The sequence below is a fragment of the Lottia gigantea genome (assembly GCF_000327385.1).
Source record: "Lottia gigantea unplaced genomic scaffold LOTGIsca_5, whole genome shotgun sequence".
NCBI lineage: Eukaryota > Metazoa > Mollusca > Gastropoda > Lottiidae > Lottia > Lottia gigantea.
The window spans coordinates 3,687,046-3,706,190 of NW_008709715.1; the positions used below are offsets into that span (position 1 = coordinate 3,687,046).

At 34.0% G+C, this 19,145-nt stretch overlaps 4 protein-coding genes across 4 annotated transcripts; 1 reads left to right on the plus strand and 3 right to left on the minus strand.

The window, feature by feature from the left end:
* Positions 1 to 1,695: 1,695 nt before the first annotated feature.
* On the minus strand, positions 1,696 to 2,479 carry LOTGIDRAFT_106345 (hypothetical protein; the record flags this gene model as incomplete). Its single annotated transcript, XM_009061997.1, has 3 exons — positions 1,696 to 1,865; positions 2,032 to 2,115; positions 2,284 to 2,479. 3 exons carry the CDS (start codon positions 2,477 to 2,479, stop codon positions 1,696 to 1,698), a joined length of 450 nt encoding a protein of 149 aa, XP_009060245.1.
* Positions 2,480 to 5,214: 2,735 nt separating this feature from the next.
* Positions 5,215 to 6,796, plus strand: LOTGIDRAFT_83181 (hypothetical protein; the record flags this gene model as incomplete). The annotated part of the gene is made up of 3 exons (XM_009061702.1): positions 5,215 to 5,799; positions 6,138 to 6,507; positions 6,699 to 6,796. Coding segments are annotated over 3 exons (1,053 nt in total), but the record flags the coding sequence as incomplete, so codon positions are not given.
* A 2,557-nt stretch (positions 6,797 to 9,353) lies between these two features.
* On the minus strand, positions 9,354 to 16,284 carry LOTGIDRAFT_229102 (hypothetical protein; the record flags this gene model as incomplete). Its single annotated transcript, XM_009061998.1, has 14 exons — positions 9,354 to 10,290; positions 10,590 to 10,725; positions 11,022 to 11,151; positions 11,572 to 11,687; positions 11,908 to 11,978; positions 12,341 to 12,467; positions 12,845 to 12,945; positions 13,406 to 13,532; positions 13,878 to 14,041; positions 14,412 to 14,497; positions 14,809 to 14,944; positions 15,262 to 15,357; positions 15,707 to 15,850; positions 16,267 to 16,284. The coding sequence occupies 14 exons, from the start codon at positions 16,282 to 16,284 to the stop codon at positions 10,231 to 10,233; spliced, it is 1,512 nt and encodes a 503-aa protein (XP_009060246.1). The 3' UTR covers positions 9,354 to 10,230.
* An 822-nt stretch (positions 16,285 to 17,106) lies between these two features.
* On the minus strand, positions 17,107 to 18,568 carry LOTGIDRAFT_229103 (hypothetical protein; the record flags this gene model as incomplete). Its single annotated transcript, XM_009061999.1, has 3 exons — positions 17,107 to 17,639; positions 17,975 to 18,071; positions 18,232 to 18,568. The coding sequence occupies 3 exons, from the start codon at positions 18,566 to 18,568 to the stop codon at positions 17,219 to 17,221; spliced, it is 855 nt and encodes a 284-aa protein (XP_009060247.1). The 3' UTR covers positions 17,107 to 17,218.
* Between the last annotated feature and the right edge of the window lie 577 nt (positions 18,569 to 19,145).

Here is a 19,145-nt window from a genome sequence, read left to right on the forward strand (position 1 = left end):
ACCTTGATCAATGCAAAAACCAGCAAAAACACTATCACCATGGAAATCAATGGTATAAACCACTCTGACAACTCCATTTTGTTGTTAACCTCATACAAACACCACAAACAACAAAAGAACTTTTTAAAAATGTTAACAAAGCTAGTGTGACACAATTCAAAGTCTCAGTCACATATTTTGACCTTTAAAGTACTTAATTCAGATAACAGATATATAACTTTTACAAAAATATAGGTCAAGGTCATCAATGTATTTATCATAGTGAAGATATCTAGGTCTGAATGTAAAGACATTATTGGAGATTGATGTTGATTGAAAAAGTAGAATCTATTCTTAAACAGTAAATGAAATCAAATGAACGGAATTGTTTCTCTTACAATTTCTGCACCTGATAAGGCTAATGAAGACTTTCAGGATGTATAATTTATCTTATCTTAAAAAATGATCTATCATTTAAAAAATCACATTATTTCATCAAATATTGACTGACTTATTCTTATAAATTCCTGGTCGCAATGTTCTGGTCTGTCAACTCAAGTAAACATTTCCCAAAATAGTCTACAGCTTTTACAGACGGAGCAAAAAGACTAGACATAATTTCATTGTAACTGTCTGCCATTAAACTAAAATAAGTACAATAACTGTTATGCTATTATAGAATGTGAGGAAACATCGAAACTTCATGCGCTCCAAAACAACAGGAACAATTATGTACTTGTACAATAACTTCCCACTGATACATTTATAATATATAGCTAGACCATTGTTTGACAGCTGTCAGAAATGATTAAACAGTCTTTAGTGACTACAGGGTTGCACAATATAGCTAATAGAGTAAAACGTCAAGTCAGACACGATATTTCGGTGAAATATTATCCGATCATCACGAAAATCAATAGGGATCATCTTCATAATGACATTGACACACAAAATAAAAATCAAAAGAATCTGTAAAAAATTGTAGCCTGTAGAGTGAGCACGAGTTGCACAATATAGCTAATAGAGAAAAACGTCAAGTCAGACACGATATTTCGGTGAAAAATTATCCGATCATCACGAAAATCAATAGGGATCATCTTCATAATGACATTGACATACAAAATAAAAATCAAAAGAATCCATAAAGAACTGTAGCGTGTAGAATGAGCACGAGCCAAATGTGAACGGATGGACCGACGGGGTGATTACAATATACGCCCATCTTACGTGTGGGCGTATAAAAATAAGATCACCTACCGTCATTAGAAATATTAAAAGATGACATGACTTTACTCTGGGTATTTTCATCAACAGAACGCTGTGTAGATAGAGGATCAAACTCTTTACCACTGGCTATGTTAGGCGGAATTGTTGTATCAACTTTCCTTGGACTGGATTCTGTGCCTCGAGAATCTGAAATAATAAGTATCAAATACTGCAGATTAGCCTCTGGGAGACAAAATGAAGTAATAAGAGGGATTGTGCACCTACTTATCAGATCATTATAAAACTAACAAAGAATAGAACATTAACGGACATAAGCAACAATCTTCTATCTCCATTCCAATCATTAAATGCAAACTATCAGAGAGAATGGGTAGCGGATAATAAGAAAACTATAGGCACCATCTTTAAACTTGTATTGGCAACAAACCAATGATGTTACAAAAGTTCCCACTAAATAAGTGATGTGTCATCAATAATCACGATATTAAACTACCCACCATTATTTACTTGTTTGGATGAAATATCTGTTGAACTAGAAACCGCAGTGGCTGGTGGTTCTAGTCTATCTAATAATCTATTGACTCTATCACGAATCAATTGTAATTCTCTTTTGATTAACTTAACTTCATCACTTTCTAAGGGTTTTGGTATGTTATTTACTGGAAAATAAAAAAAACAAAAATATATGACAATTTACAACTCAATTAAAGTTTCTCAAAAATAACTAAAATCAAATTTTGGCGTAATATTCTTTCTTTCTGTTTCAAATTTTACACCAACCAAGTTCATATAATATAATATGAGTAAAAATTCAAAAACACTCACCAAATAATGTTATTTTCAATATTCTACTACATTGAATAGCAAAAGACAAATCTGAGCTATCAAATATTGTTATAAGATCACCATCTACAAAAAAAATTAATTACATAAGCTTACAAATAGGATTACAGTCAAAATTCAGGCTAAATGTGGGCAATACATAATTCTCCATGGAAAACCAACCATTGAGTAAAAATATTGTCTTTACCACTAAATTAATCAGAAAAATATGCAGAATAGCTAAGGTTCAATTACCTTCATCTTTATATTTGATTATTATATCATCATTTGTTCCTAATTTTCCTCTATATACCCTCTGCATCATCAATACTAACTCATCGTAAGTTATATCTTCATTGTGTATAGGTATTCTTCTAATATCATCCCCTAAACTAACTTTTATAATTAATTTACCAGTTAGGTCAAGATGAGGATCTATATTGTTCTGCATTTTCTTTTAATTTGTCTGCAAAAGATAGTTCACCATTTCATCAAGTATAATATTATCATTGATAGGCTATAATAAACAGGAACAGGAAACCAGTTTTAAATCTGACTTATCATACGCCCTCACTTGTTTCTGGAGTTCAAGAGTAATTTGAAAACTATAAATGGCATAAAAAAAAACAATCAAATCTGCCTAATCGAATTGTACCCAAAAGGAGGAGGCATAATGTCATACAAAGTTTAGTCAATTCATATTCATTCAAAAACAACACACCCTCCCCACCCCTATTTTTCGATTGCCGTTGGATAAAGTCCTATAGAATCGATGGCATTGGGTTACCACCCCATATGTTCAGGTTTTTAATTCAATAGGCCAGTACACCTTCCACACCCACCGCATCAGAGTCGAGGCCGGTAAACTTTACTTTCACTTCAATTCTTGCAACTTGTCAAATCAAATAATTTATTTTCTCAATCTTCCGATTCAGTTCATAAGTATCAGCCTATACATAATATTGAAAAGATATCTTACACTTTGATGAACGGTTTACAATAAAATTTCTCCTAAAATATTTCCGAATAATAACTATATTTGACAATTTTTTCTATTTTGACGTCGATGACTGCGTGGATTTTTCGGTTGAAGAGAAATAATTTGACACGGTTGTCCAGTGCGTCTGATGAAACTGTGTCGTGTTATAAAGACTGGTATGATCTGGTACTAAGGCATAATAACTTCCGGTTATTGATAGAAGCGGCCGTCATCTTTTTATGGTTAATTCTTCAAAGTTTGTATAGAATTTGTTAAAAACGACATTCCTTAAGATTTCATAGGATAAATACCGCTTACAAATTCAGTTCAAAATAGTCTAAATCGGCAAACGTTAAAGAGATAATCGAGTGTCCCTTAAGTCAACAAATTTGGTGCGTAAAGTATAGACATGGATTTAAGGTAAAATTAGCATTATAAAACAAATGCGGTGAATGTAATATGATGACTTGTCCACCGTCCACAACACAGGGATAGGATTAGTTTCCCAGTTGACACACAGACTTCTCCTGTCTTAATTGTTGAGATTTTTTAAAATTCTTTTAAAGATTGAGAAAATGATATGGAAAAGCGCACTTGATAATGCTATTCCAGATAGCTTTGTCTTAGATTGTGATACCAACGAGGTACCATTTGAATTGTATGTGTTTTTGAGCATTTTGTATAAAAGAGAAAATAATAAAATAAAAAAAAACATGTCACAGACAAACTATTCTGGTATTGTTTGTCCAAAGAATTATTTCTCCAGTTGATAATGCTTTTTATATATTCACATGCATGGAAATGTCCGTGTGCCCGACTCATATGCCTATCTTTCTGTTAGTCCTTCAAGTTAGCTAGTGTTAGTCCTTCAAGTTAGCTAGACTACAGTTTTCATCTGATTTTGAAGAAACTTCGTATGGACTTTAAAAACGAGTTCATATGTGAAAATGCTAAGATGAACGGTTTTTAGTTATTGCCCTTGACTTAGAGAATGTGTGCTCACATTGGTTTGTTCGCACGATAGAAGCTCCAGAACTTAATCCGATTTAGATGAAGCTTTGTAAGCCTTGGCCTATGCTTTATAATATGGATTGATAGGCCTGAGATCAAATTAGACAATGTTTCGTTGAATGGTGTTAGGGTGTCACTGAATGGTTTTCGAGTTATTGCCCCTGACTTACTGAAAATTCGCTTGTTGTTATCTTGGCAGATTGATTTCTTCTGTCATCATGATCATCATATTCATGGACATGGACCACTAACAGAATGATGAAGAAGGCTTAACATCCCATCCCTAACTCAATATCGTAAATCGATGAAACTTTGTATGCTTAGGCTGTAAATGTGGATTGATGAGATCCCGATCATTTACGAAGCTGACGATGAGATATCGATTTGATCCAAATTCACGAAAACATTATAATTTCCTGCCACAGGCGTCGGCTTTGTCTCTTAAAAGTTATCGGTAAAGCTATCTTGCATCATGACGTCAATATGTAAAAAGGATGCTTTGACGTTACTAAGCTAAACATACGAGCATTGGGTGTGCCTCTATAGAATGACCGGAAATTCGATGCTGCGAGCGATGGAAGTGCAGAAAGAGGTGGTAGAAACTGAGAAAGATGAACAGAATTTCGAAAAAGACAGTAAACTATGTTGGTGGGCACTTGCTTGTGGATTTTTGACACAAGTTTTGATTCTTGGCGTTTTGCACGCATTTGGTGTCTTTTTTGTTGAGTTAATTAAAGAATTCAGCACAACTAAAGGAACGACAGGTATGCTTATAGATCTAGGTCTTCTAAATATACCAAGATTGACTCGAGATTAGGTTTAGGCTATCGATGGAAAAGATTTTCCTGACACGGTAGCGAGTAGGTTAAAGCATGATGATGTGACTTGTGCTGCTGGAGCATTATCAGGATATACTTAAATATCCCCCATAATATTGTTGGATACCAAATTAAAATTTCAGGATCCATATAGTTTTTGTCAGCTAGGAATCTTACATGATCATATTATTATAACCGGAACCAAAGAAGTACGGTAGCCTGTCAGTGTCACATCTAGCTAGACTATGCACATCATTTAAATAACTATACTTAAGCCTATAAATGTTATTCTAATATCAACAATGGAATTGAAGTTGCCTGATTAGCTTTTTATTCTTAATCACAAATTGTTATTGAAGATATTAACAGCTAAACCGTTTCGTTTCAGCATGGGTTGGTTCTATTGCTTATGGCTTATCAATGTTTGTTGGTCCTGTTACTGGACTCACGATGAAGAGGTTTGGGCACAAATTTGCCATGGTGTTAGGAGGATTTCTGTGTTCAATATCACTGTGTGCATCCTCGTTTGTCCAAGGCATCGATCAGCTATTCTTTACATTTTCTTTTATCTACGGAGTTGGAGCATGTATGTCTATAACACCCACCATGACACTTGGTCAAGATTATTTCGACAAGTACCTCGGAGTATCAGTTGGAATTATGACATCTGGAAGTAGTATTGGAACTTTGATAATGGCACCAACAACTCAGACTCTCATTGATGCCTTAGGATGGAGAAATACTTTCAGAGTATATGCTGGAACATGTCTTCTGACAAGTATACTAAATCTTTTCATAAGGCCAATAACCAATCGTAAAAAGACTCAATCTGATGAATTAAGGACATCACCGTTAAGAAGATTGATTGCAGAATTAGCTCTGTGGAAGAACAGAGTATTCATTGTATGGACGACTGGTATAACTCTAGTAATGTTTGGTTATTATATTCCTTATGTTCACTTGGTAAATATAACATTTTAATTTTGATAATAGGTCTTTCATCTTGCCGATGCAATGGTTGCGAGTTCATTATTTCGGGAGGATACAGATCACTCTGATTTCATGGAATCAAAATAGTACAATTTCCCGTAACACGTAACCATTAATTCTTCAAATTCAAAACTCACTTTAAACAAATATCGATCTGTAGTTGGTAAAGTAGCCTAAAGTTAATCCCAGCAAATTTTTATTTTATTTTATTTTTTCAGTTATGCGTAAAATTGTAATTTTAAGCTTGCAATTAATCTTTTTAGTTCAATATGTACATGCATGTTTTAAATTAAATTTGATATCGTCTATAGGTGTCGTTTGCTGTCGATCAAGGGGCAACGGTTGAGCAAGGTTCAATAATTATAATGGTATTTGGAGCATCAACAGCCACTGGTAGATTGCTTTTTGGCAAGATTGTACAACTTGGTTTGTTGAATAGACTTCACATGCATCAACTATCAATGATTTTATCTGGATCAGCCACAATGTTTCTCCCACTAATATCGTCATATGATGGTCTTCTGGTATTTATCATATTCTTTGGATTGGTGGATGGTTGTTTTGTGGTACTGTTACCCTTAATGACATGTTCTCTAGTACGGACTGATAAGGTGGCACTAGCTTGGAGCTTTCTGATCTGTAGTTCATCAATAACATTTACACTTGGACCACCAGTTGCAGGTAACTATAACATCAGGATTAAGCTATGATATTTATGAGTTGTATCGTACAATCTGATTCAGAGGTAAGACGCATCATCACCTAGCAACGACATTTTAACGCTAGGCCTTTCAGCTTCATATTAAGAAATGAATTTGAATCCAAAGTTGAAGTGTATCAATTTGCTAGAAAACAATGTTTTTATTTTCTAGGTTTTATGTACGATGCATTAGGGTCTTACAATCTTCCCTTTCACTTTGCTGGAGTTCCTGTAATACTCGGAGCATTGGTCTTATTCTTGATTCCATGGGCACAGAGGACGTCTGATGTCAAGAAAGATTTGGGGACAATTGAAGACGTAATTGCTTTTGAACCTGATGATGATGTTGATTACATAACATTGTCAAGATCTTCATTACACCAGGGTTCACAAATAACTTTAGCTAGTATGAGATACAGTATAAGAAACGGCGAATCCGTACGCAGTCACAAATCTGTGTCCACAAAAGGAACCCCCGATGAGCGATACCGGTCACCAATGTATTACCGTCAGCGTGAAATAGAACTTCCACTGGCTTCTAGTGATAGAAATAACGAATTCCCCTACATGATGAGTGGTGCCTCAAGAAAGACCTTTGATAGTACAGGTCGTAGTTATGCCATGAGTGGTAGAGATGGCCTTGGTAGAAGCATAGCAACGAGTAGTAAGGTAAGCAAAATAATATAATATATATCCCGAAAATACTAAACCTTTAGGGTTTCTGGGCTACTGCGGTTGCCTTTATACTACAACTTTTCAGTAAACTTCCTATTATAGTTATGTTTATTATTTATATAAAGTAGTATAAAGATAAATTTCATTTCCAGTGGGGATCTAAAAAAAGTGATGCATTCTCCGTAACATCAGACGATAGAAGATCAGTAACAAGAAATAGTATAGGTATTCAAACAGATGACATCTCTATTACATCCTCGAGTTATTTCTTACCATCATCAAGTGAAATTCACTGTCAATATGAAACTAAATACACCAGTAGCGAAAGTGCAGCAATGAGTCGAACATCAATGGTGGAAAATAGTATCACGTCAGGACAAATTGAACCCTTTGTTATGGAGCAGATTGAGAGGCTTGGTGAAACTTTGAACAGTCCAACAAGAGCAGCTGAACTGATGGAGAACCCGAATCCACAATGGATTAGAAGTCCCCAAAACGATGTGCCCGTACCTACATCGCGTTCATCGACCACACCAACATCAAAACAGTCTTCCCCTAAAGAAATTCTAATCACTAATCCAGTAACGTTCGATGAACTTTTGGTCCCAGCTGAAACGGTTTCATGTGCATTATCACCAAAGAATTCACCAATACCATCTGTTATAGAACGGAAACTCTTATACAAAGAGGAATTAAACACGCCGAAGGTTAGCTCTGTAGTGGAACAACCATCCGACATATTTCCTATCGAGGAGATAGACCTAACTAATCAAACAACAGAACATGCAGCTCATTCTGCCAGTCCGATGCAGGAACAGACGACTGTAATAACTCCTTTGTCAACAAATCCATATAATGAACAGCCAAACTTCTTAGGTAACAGAGAAGCGTTTCGTACAAAAGCTGAATCCACAAACGAAGTAATTCCCGTCGTTGCAAATACCAGAATTTCGCCTACATTTTCGAAATTCGGGAAAACACTGGAGGGAACTGGATCAATAAAGATGCCATCTCCGACAACTTCAGTTACAGGACCGTCCCCACCTTCATCTTTAACAGAAACAGAATCTGAACCTTCAAGCATCTCCTTTTCCCAGGAGGAAGTGAATGGTTCTCCAGACAGTCAACATGACCCAATATTTAAAATGGAACATACACCACCTCAAAACTAAATATAGTTTCTCATATTTATTTTGGGTTATTTGACAATACATGATCAACACGAGGAACTGAAAATTGTATGGATGTCCGGTCGAAATTGCAATTTGGTCCAGGCCCATCATTAAATACAAGATTTATTCTTGAATCTGTCACGGCTTAGTAGGGGTCCATTAGTTTCAGGGCGTAACCTTGGCTTCGGACAAGATATGAACGTTCTGCTACATACTTCAAATGATAACGACTGAAGGGATGGGTATTAACAAGCCCCGTCGTTAGGGTGGGGTCCTTGGGGGCTGAGGCCCAGCAAGTAAAAATTAAGCCCCAGCAAAACCTTGTTTGGTTCAGCAGAGAGATTGATTCATTTATAGTGTCTTTGTACAAAATCAAAAAGATATAGATTTTGATACGTTGAGCCCCAGTACCAATTCATTCCTGGCGACGGGGCTGGTGTTACAATGGTTTGTACAAAATGTTAATGCTGCCAACACCTGCGTGGAAGTAAATTTATAAGAATCAAAATAATATGTAATAAAACCTACGTACATAGTCAGTTCTGATAGCGCAAAAACTCTACCAAACGGTGTTTCGCCAAAAATACCAAATGTATTGGCCTACAAAGATCGATAAAACTATAGCGTCTACAAGCCAAATTTGGCGCATGATGTATTAAGTCAAGACCCAAGAACAGTAAAAATACCGTTTCAAATGCCAAATTCGAACTCGAAATTTAATAATTATGAACATGCATACCCAGTGGCGTATATAGAGTGTGCTATGTTCCCAACCTCCCCTTCTGGTCACAAAAAATGAACAATTTATTCTACCTGCACACCCAAAATGATGTATTCTCCGCCTTCCTGGAACAGATATTTTTTCACAGGGCCGTCCACCATAAATGTACCTTAGTGCCCTCTTTAAATCCAAGATATATCGATGGTCTGACAGACGGACTTACTGGAGAAATGACAGTATAGTGTATAAAAATAGATCTCATTCTAGTTTGAATTGATTTTAATCAATATTAATTATGTGTTAAACAATATGTAAAAAGATAAGCATATATGTACATAGAAGCATTCATTCCTTTGTCTAAACTTCTCGTCTGTGAACAACCAATAAATATTCCCTCAGTACCATTGTAAAATTGTATCTTATGCACCATTAAATCAAGTGGTGCCCACCCATATCTTTCATCATTCACACTATAGGATTATATAAACATAAATGCATGTACAATAAATATAACACAATATGGAACATTAGTCACAGTAACATGGTCTCAATGTATATGCTTCATATAAATGTGGTCACAATGTACATGCTTCATAGACATGTGGTCACAAGGTACATTTTAACAGAAATATGGTCACATAGTAAATGGTTTACAGCAATATGCTCTCAAGGTATATTATTTACAGAAATATGGTCACAAGGTACATTGGTGACAAGGTAAAGTTTACAGAAATAAGGTGACAAAGTACATTAGACACAGAATAATGTTCACAAGGTACACTGGTCAAAGAAATGTGGTCACAATGTACAAATGTCACAGAAAATTGACCTGTGACCAGTCTACTGTGACCAAATTTCTTTGTGATCAAGTTACCTACATGCAGGCAAAAGCCTAGCTTTTGTACAACATAATTCAAATAGAAGAAAATTTCAATATGAACTATCTTATCTGTAGTTAAAATTAGGCTTGTCATGTCAAAGTTCATAGTTTCTAGATACTAAAACAGGATTTGTTATCATAAAATGTATCAATTAAAGTAATTTAAACTAGGACCAGCCAGGTGACAGAAAAAACTGTAAAAAAAAAATGATGTGATAGTCTTTTTGTCTTTATTGGAATGTGGTCATTCTTTTCTTCAGTCCTTTTTACCTAATAGAGGTTTAATCCTAGCAGCTATGGCTTCCACACCAACTGACTAAAAATATAAATGATCATAATATTGTTAACTTTTATCACCAAGTAACATCACAAATTGTTCTTGTTTCCTTAAAGACCATGGTTTGCCAATAACAGGATTAAATATATGTAAGTAGTCTTAAGAACTACTAGAACGGCACAAAAATCGCATAATCTAATCAATTTAAATATACTTCAGTCTAAAATTTCACTCCCTTTTTCTATATAATTCCTTGAGGTTCAAAATCATCCAACTTTGTTAATATAACATGTAAATCAAATATTGAATGTCTTATATAAATCAATCAACACACTTACCTTGAACACAAAGGCCAGAAAAGTTCCAAACAAAACAAAAGGCAAGAATGACATAATACCAGTCTTCTTAACTTTCTTTCCAGTCAGTAGATTTAAAATTTTCATTTTTTTCTCTGTATATGGTGGGTAGCGTATGCTAAAATAACAATTTCAAAACAAAGCTTAGACAAGTTACCTGAAAATCAAAAAATCTGGTGCTACACCACACATTATTATTGCTAACTTTATACCTTCACTGTTGTTTGAAAGCATTGGTCAACATCTTCAGTGAGTTCTTGGTTCAGAAAGAACACAACAACCATCAATCCATAAACTTTGAATTCTGTATAGAGGTGGGGAAAATGATTCCCATCATTTGCAGATTCTGTCAATTTCAGTTGAATTCCATGGATATTTTAGCCAAGAGCCAAGAAGAAATATATATCAACTCACTTATTTACAAACTCCATTCCTAGGCCTCTCTTCAAAACTGATCTTTTATGAGAAAAGACATCAAAAGAAAATTTTCCATGATAACCTCCAATTCCACTATGTCCAACCCCGCCAAATGGTAATGTTTGAACTATTTAAATATAATAGCAGAATTAAATTATGAGATTTTATGGAGGTCCTGAATGAAATACAAATAAACAGTCAGACTGTTGCTTTGACTTCTGTCGCCAGTCATGTGACATGTCTGTTCCAAAATGTCTGTCTATTGAACATCTTTAATCATTATCAACTATGTGTTTTAAGGATTTTTTGACAGCTACCATGAAATAAAAAACCTTTTTACACTCAAACGTCTAAGTGCGAAAGTATCTACGTAACATCTCTAGTTATCTCTGATTATACCTAGAAATTGTTTTCTCTTTTATACCAAAATAATACCACTTTACCTCCCATCATTAGGTAAAGCATAATGATAATAACATTGAGGTAGTTTGAACATGGAAAGTAAATCAAATTTGAAATCCTATGAAAATTATTTTGAAATACTTACTTCCAGCATGTAATAAAGTATCATTGACACAAACTCCACCACTACTTGTTTGACTTAAAAATTTGTTTACTATCTTGTCATTCGAAGAAAAAACATACAAAGCTAAAGGTTTCTCTCTGAAAATATATCAAGAAATTAAATAAGAAGATAGTGGATCAAGCCCTAATACGCCCACTTCATGCACGCAGTTGGTAAAAAGGAGAAACTAACTTTTAGTTATATACAATTAGACAATCTATTTTCATTTGACAAGTTTCAGACAACATTGTAAAATATCATAATATGGTAAAGTCTTAATACTTTTTAATTCTGATTTAAAAAAAAAAATCATCCTACCCTGAATTAATATATTCTATAGCCTCATCTTCATTTTGAACAGTAACAATAGGTAATATTGGTCCAAATATCTACAATATAAACAACAGTTTATCAGGCTGAGTTTTGGGACTGTTTACCGGTAACTGTTTCTTGTTTTATCTGTCTTAGAAAACTATAGAAGATGTGAGAAAAAAGTGCTTAGAGTAGATGACATTGGTCTTTGGTAAATATCATTGTTTCAACAAAATGAAAATAAAAGGACCATCAAAAAAAGTTAGGCTCAAAATATCTGCTCTTCAAATCTACAGGATGTCAATAGTACAACATTTCCACATGAAATAAACAGTTGGTTGCAGTGCTGATGAGGTCAAGTTATATCACATATTCCTGCCATCCAATAAATACACTTATATTAATCAACAAGAACTATTTGAATCCGAATAAAACATACCTCGCTCTGCATGACATGATCTGTTGTTTTAACGTCTTTTAATACAGTAGGTGAAATAAGCCTTTCTTTTTCATTGACATTCCCACCAATAGCTATATTCACACCTTTTAATAAACTTTTTACACGTCTAAAATACAACAAATATCAGATATTTTATTCAGAAATATACAGTATTCAATGGTGGGAATGCTTAAAGAACAGAAGAATAAGCCAAGCTTGCTCTTTAAAAACTGTCAAATCACATGTTTAATTCTTGAAAGGATGACAATTGTAACAAACCATTAATTTGACCCTGGGGGTGTGTATTATAGACGGTGAATTTTCTTGCAAGACATTCCCCAGTCATCATAGATGGTCAGTTAATTTATTGTTCACTGATGATCAAAGATACAAAACATGACAAAGTTCTATCAATGTAATCTTTACAATCATCTTCTAAATTTTACACCTGTTAATATAAAATAGTGAATTTTTTTACAGTAAATTTGAATTTAGTCTACTTACTCAAAATGTCTGTCATTTATGATTCTGCCATAATATTCTGATTTAGACGGATCACCATAGAAATCATTTACGACTTTCTTCATTTCTTCAATTATTTTGTTCTACAAAAAAAAAAAGGAAAAATACTTATAATATAATATGTTCCTTTTCCAACTTCTGAACCCACTGGGTATAAATATAAATGGAGTTGTACATCATTATATTATTCTCAATGGAAGCATCACCATAAACAAATGCTGGTTAGATACAGAGAGAGGAATTTCATTATGACCCAATCTGTAGCTAGCCCAGGGTCTCAAAGGGGGTCAACTATGTGTTTGAACAAGTCATTAAGTTATTTAAGTTTTTCAGGGGGTTGGGGGAGAGGGCACATTTTTCTTAGGGGGAGACAGGCCCCCTGCCCCCCTTAGTTACAGGCCTGTCTTGACCTAAATCATTTCATGTATATATTTTTACTTTCATTTCATACTTTTCTGTTCTGTTTATAAATTGTATTTTCTCCACATATCATGAATTTCATAGAATAAATATTTAAAAAACATTCAGTTGAGAAATCAATACCTGAACATCTGTGGTACATAAAACATAATCTGGTGCTATACAAGTCTGACCACTGTTAATTGCTTTACCCCATACCAATCTTCTAGCTACAGTATTATAGTCTATATTCTTATCTATATATACAGGGCTGAAATTAAACGATCAGTCTCATATAAGTTTTGCACCTCAATAGTGGGAGATGGGAGGGTTGAAAAGTAACTTGTTATCATTGCCTCTGCTAGAGCAGTGACAAACATGCCTTATTTTCACAGCTGGGAAATATATTAATTGGTAACACATATTATAAAGGTTTTTGCCTAATTAATTGTATGGAACATAATTTAAAGAAGAATTTTGTCAGATCATTGATGATGAGTCAAACACATGCAAAAGAAACAGGTAACAAAACAGATTTGTGTTATAATCAGATAGTTTTGATGCCCAGTTCATGCTATTCCACTTCCATAATAAAAATAATCATCAAAAATCTTACCTTTTACCTCCTAATTCTAAAATAACAGGCGTTAGGTTCTTGGCGGCAGCAGCCATTACAATTTTCGCTACAACATTATTACCAGTGTAAAATATCAAATCAAATCTTTCTTTCAATAAAGCTGTAGTTTCTGGTACAGCTCCATTGATAACTTTTATACATTCCTAGAAAACAAGTCCGCAGTTTATTTTTTTCCTTAAATGAGTATTTGTTTATTAAAGTGATACTACGTCTTAAATGAACATAAAATTTAAGAATTTTAAACTTGGCCAATAAGAGCATATAATTTGTTGTAACTTTATGACACCAGGAAAGTTCACTGATGAATATATACTCATATTGACAATTCTTGAGAACTTAAATTTTATGTTCATTTTAAGACGTAGTATCACTTTAAGTCATGTAATTATGCCATCACATAATCAGTATCAGCAATAGGTAGGCAAAATGTCACTTTCTCAGTGATACTATACAATATTATGTTAACATTAATCATCAGTTAATGAAAAGGTGAACAAAATAATGAAAACATACTGTATCTAAATATTTCGGAATAAGGTCCTCTAATACTAATGCTGTATAGTGAGATAATTCAGATGGTTTAACTACAGCACAATTTCCTAAAATTAGGATAAACTGATTGACAATATGCATACAGTTTGTATCTTTAATAGATGAGCAATTACATGTACATTAATTTCACTTCCACCTGTTACTTTTACATTCATTGTCGGTTGATTTAATGTGTATTTGAAAAGTGATATGATGCAGATGAATTCAAGTCTGCAGGCCATACAAAGAATAGATGATGATTATATACAAGAAGCAACATTGTATCAACAAAAATTAGAAGTTTTCAAAGTGAGCTTTGGGTCCTTTCTGAAACTATTTTTATGTACAAATTAAAATCATGAATAAATATTATACATACCTGCTGCAATGGCCCCAATTAGTGGTAGTAATGTTAACTGTATGGGGTAATTCCATGCCCCTAATATCAGTGTTACCCCAAATGGTTCAGATTGAATAAAACATGTATCCATGGCAACCAAAAGATCTTTTTTCACCTGTAATTATACAATTTATAAATTTCAATTTTTTTTGTAATATACTCAAAACATATAAATTTTTTATCTTATTTAATGCTCCATTACACTTTCAAATTGAGCAGAAACAGTTGTCATATAGAAAATCGTTAAAATTTGTGCCACATTAAAGAGGTAATTCAAATTTAAACCCCTTCCCCACCTTTTTAAATACCTCAATATTTCAAATTTGAATGCTCTGAAAATATTTAATTGTTTCAGGGCGATGAATAAGAGATTCTTATTCTAACGACATTCAGGCTTATGTAGGAAGATACTTTAATATGATAATATTATACCATATCTGGCTTCATCCAGTCACTAAGACTATTTATAGCATTTATCAAATCATTCTTCACCATACCAGTTTCCATTATTTGAGCTTCATTAGCATGCTGAAAAAAAACATGTTTTGGGTATACATGATATTAAATATTTTTGTATATCAAGATAAGGACAGATTAGATATATGTATGACATAAATCAGCTCCACTCCACATTAAGCCACAAATTCCAATCATTTGAAGATGTGGGATTGGATTACTAAGCACTTAGTATTATGCTAGTCATTTTTCATTTCTTCTGCAAGTTTTCCATATATGACAAAAACCCAGAATGTGTAGACTTGACAACTGAGATAAAGACCCTACACCAATACCCACTCAATTAATTTTTAATGACATCACAATTCAAGCACTGCAACTTACTTAGCTATTTCCCCAAAATGATTCAATTGTAGCCTACCTTGTGCAAATCCTTGAACAGGGCATCTTCAATAGCTTTCCCATTTTCTTCGATAAGTTTTAATAATTGTCGTAATTGTCTATCTCTCCATTCATACGTCTTGGTTTTACCAGTAAGAAATGTTTCATGTAATTCTGTGATAACCTACAGAGAATGAGTTGTCTTAAAACATTGACAATACTATTGTCTTATTAAGGAAGCATTTGGAAGAAACAATACAATTTATATTAAGCTTGATCATTATGTGGAGAAAATTATATAATTGTTCATATTGCACATACTGCTTTTATTAAAACAATTGGTATTGCAATCTAAACTATCTTTCTTGCAGCTTCACTGTCCTATACTGATATAACTATAAGATAGCTGCTTATTTAGCTTACATAACTAGGCCTATCTAGGGGTGAGCAATTTTATCTCATTTTTGCAGTTTGGTGATTAAGCCTACAACATCGCCTGCCAACATTGATAGTGCTACAGCCATCAGCCATAATCCCTGGCCATAACAAAGAATGATCATAGTGACAAATTTTAGCATTAGATATTTATTACATACTGACCTTATTATAATTCGCCATGTTTAAAAAGTTTGCTTTATGTTTTAACAAATGAACTGATATTTCACAAGCGAACTTTGGATTGTAATCTTCAGCTGACGGGTCAAAGGTGAAAGGTCGAGTTAACCTTTTGTATATAAAATGTGGATGTGTACCTTCAAGGACTGGATTTTTTTTGTCTTTTTTCCTTTTAATATTACTATGAAGAATGGAAAATGTTTAAACAAACCAAATAAACGTCAAAGATTATAATTATTTAGGATATGTTGAATAGAAATACAAAAATATAAATATAAACGGTGTCTCTAATTACACAGACGTGCCAAAAGATCTCTAATTCTTAGCCGCACAGTGATATCAAATGTTTCAATATTCGCTTCACTAGATAATAAAGAGCATTAATATATGTCTGTCGTATCACCTTTCAAAAAAAATATTTATACATATATAACGCCCATCTACGTCTGGAAACTAATAAACAGAATCTCTTATCTACTGATCTGGTCTTTTGGCCACTTAATGACATGCTTCATTCTTGTTAACAAACGGATTGTTTGCACTTATCCATTAATGCTAAGCGCTTAATGATAAACCAAAGTAAAATTTTATCAACTGGTGGGACCTTTTGAGATGTATTTCAATACGATGCCAATGCAATTTTTAACACCAAATGGCCCAAGGTTACACAAATATTTTGAAATTTAATGTGGGGCGTAATGGGGGCTACAAACTAATTAGTGGGGTTTGCCCTAGTTGACATTGAAATAAAGTTAACCCTCGCGTAACCCAAACTTTAAGCCTATGTTTTTTAGTTGTGTGTGTCAAGTAATGACATTTCTTTTTAACAATGTTTATTAACAGAAGACCAATATTTGCCTTTATACTGCTTTATGAGAGTAAACCCGAGAACTGTACACAAAAAATAAATATTCAACAGTAAAAAAAAAATGAGATACTACTTCTTGCAAGCTTCTTTGAATCTGATTAAAAGATTATCATAATCCTCGCACAGATCTCTATATTTTATTCGGGTTTCTTTGGCATTGACTATCCACATATTCACTTCTCCTTCGATTCTTTTCGCCTCGTCATATTCCGATTTGAATGTTTTCAATTGTTTGCAAGCAGTATTATATTTTGCCTTATATTCCATTGCTTTGCCTTTCCACATATCCAGGGTTTCCATTTCATTCTTTTCACTCGAAGGTATGCCCTCACTTTGCAAATTATTGTAATTTTGTTTACAATTATCAGCCTTTTCATACCATTTATTGATCACTTGGAGACAATTTGTTAGTCTCTCTTGAGAGTCGTCGAACTTTTTCTTCAAACGCAAATACTTCGACATTTCGATATATTTATTAGTATAATCAATCCTGAAAAGTGATAGTTTAAGCTTGTAATAGATTCGGAATTCTTTAACCGAAATTATACCGCGCGGACATGTCCCAAAAGAGAAATCGTTGAATTAAATTGAATTACAATTCTGAGTGATAGACCCTAATAGAGGCCTATTAGAGGCCAGATCTTATTATGATAATCAATAGAGCTATGTGTCATCATGCTATTCCATAGCACTGTGTGGTGTCATTTTGATATTCAATAGCTTAGTATTATGTCATTAATCTATTCAATATTGCTATGTGATACCATTACGCTTTCAATATGCTACTATGCTTTCATTTGGGCTTACAGTTAACATTCTACATACTCTTCCGTGTCTTTCGAACTAGTATCATGCTTTCTTGGAAGACCAACACCAGTGCCATTGGGTACCTTGTTTAGAGATCTTGTGGAGCTTCTTCCATCTGGAATTTAAATTATATTCATATATAATGTAGTTTATTCCCATGTCAGAAATGCGACTGGTCGAACTTCAAAATTGAACCTCCACAATCTCGGGACATTCAGTGATTGTATGCAACGGGTCTGCTAATCTCGTGAAGGTAACTGTAGTAATACGGTTACCTGGTTCTCTTGGCGGTGAAGCTGTTTTATTGGCCTTCTTATGTCGTTTCTCTTCATCATCGGGCATTAAGAACCATCTGCCAGGAATATCATTATCTGATTTTCCAGTTCCACTAACTGTCCAGTTAGAATTTGTTAAGCCTATTTTGGGTAGTGATAAGCCCGGTTGCAAAGCGATGTTGCTTCCTCCACTATGACCAACAGACATGTCCTTCTCACCAACATTTTCTCTTTTTGTGATTTCCACTCTAAAAGTTTCAGCCGACAGTCCTAACTGTTGCTGATCTATTCCACACGCTTCCTCATGAACGGCTTCGAAAACATTGTCACCTTTCATCCCAATGAATATGATAAAACGTCATTCTTTTGTCAGATTGTGACAATGTACACGACGTATATAACAATGGATTGATGTACTCACATTAAACACCAGGGTTAAATTCTTGCCGGTTCGGCAAAAGTTGACTCGAAGAAGTAATAATTCAAGATTGGAGTAAACACGACCAACAAGATTATGACTTTTTAACAAAGATCAACCTTCATTGAAGAGGCTTCAAACTGGCGCAATGTGATCACTTTTGTAGAGTATTGACCAAGAGTTCTGATCAGCAACCATGAAGGTCATAAAGTCTTCAGTATGTGAATCATACTACGCAAAATGCTATATCCAGAACGCCGAATATGTCAAGGTGGTCTTCTGTTGATCTACCACGTTAAGGCCCTTGCGGACCTGTAGATCAGTAAGGCACATCATCTGGATTTCATGAATGATTCTTCTTACTGAACTTCAGACAAGGGAAATAAATATCTACTCATAAGATGGAGTAAAAAGTGTGTGAAGAGTGTCAGTTCAACCAGCATTTGTGTTTTAGTGAGCAAATTCTAGTTTGCTTCTCCAAGTGAAGGATAAATAG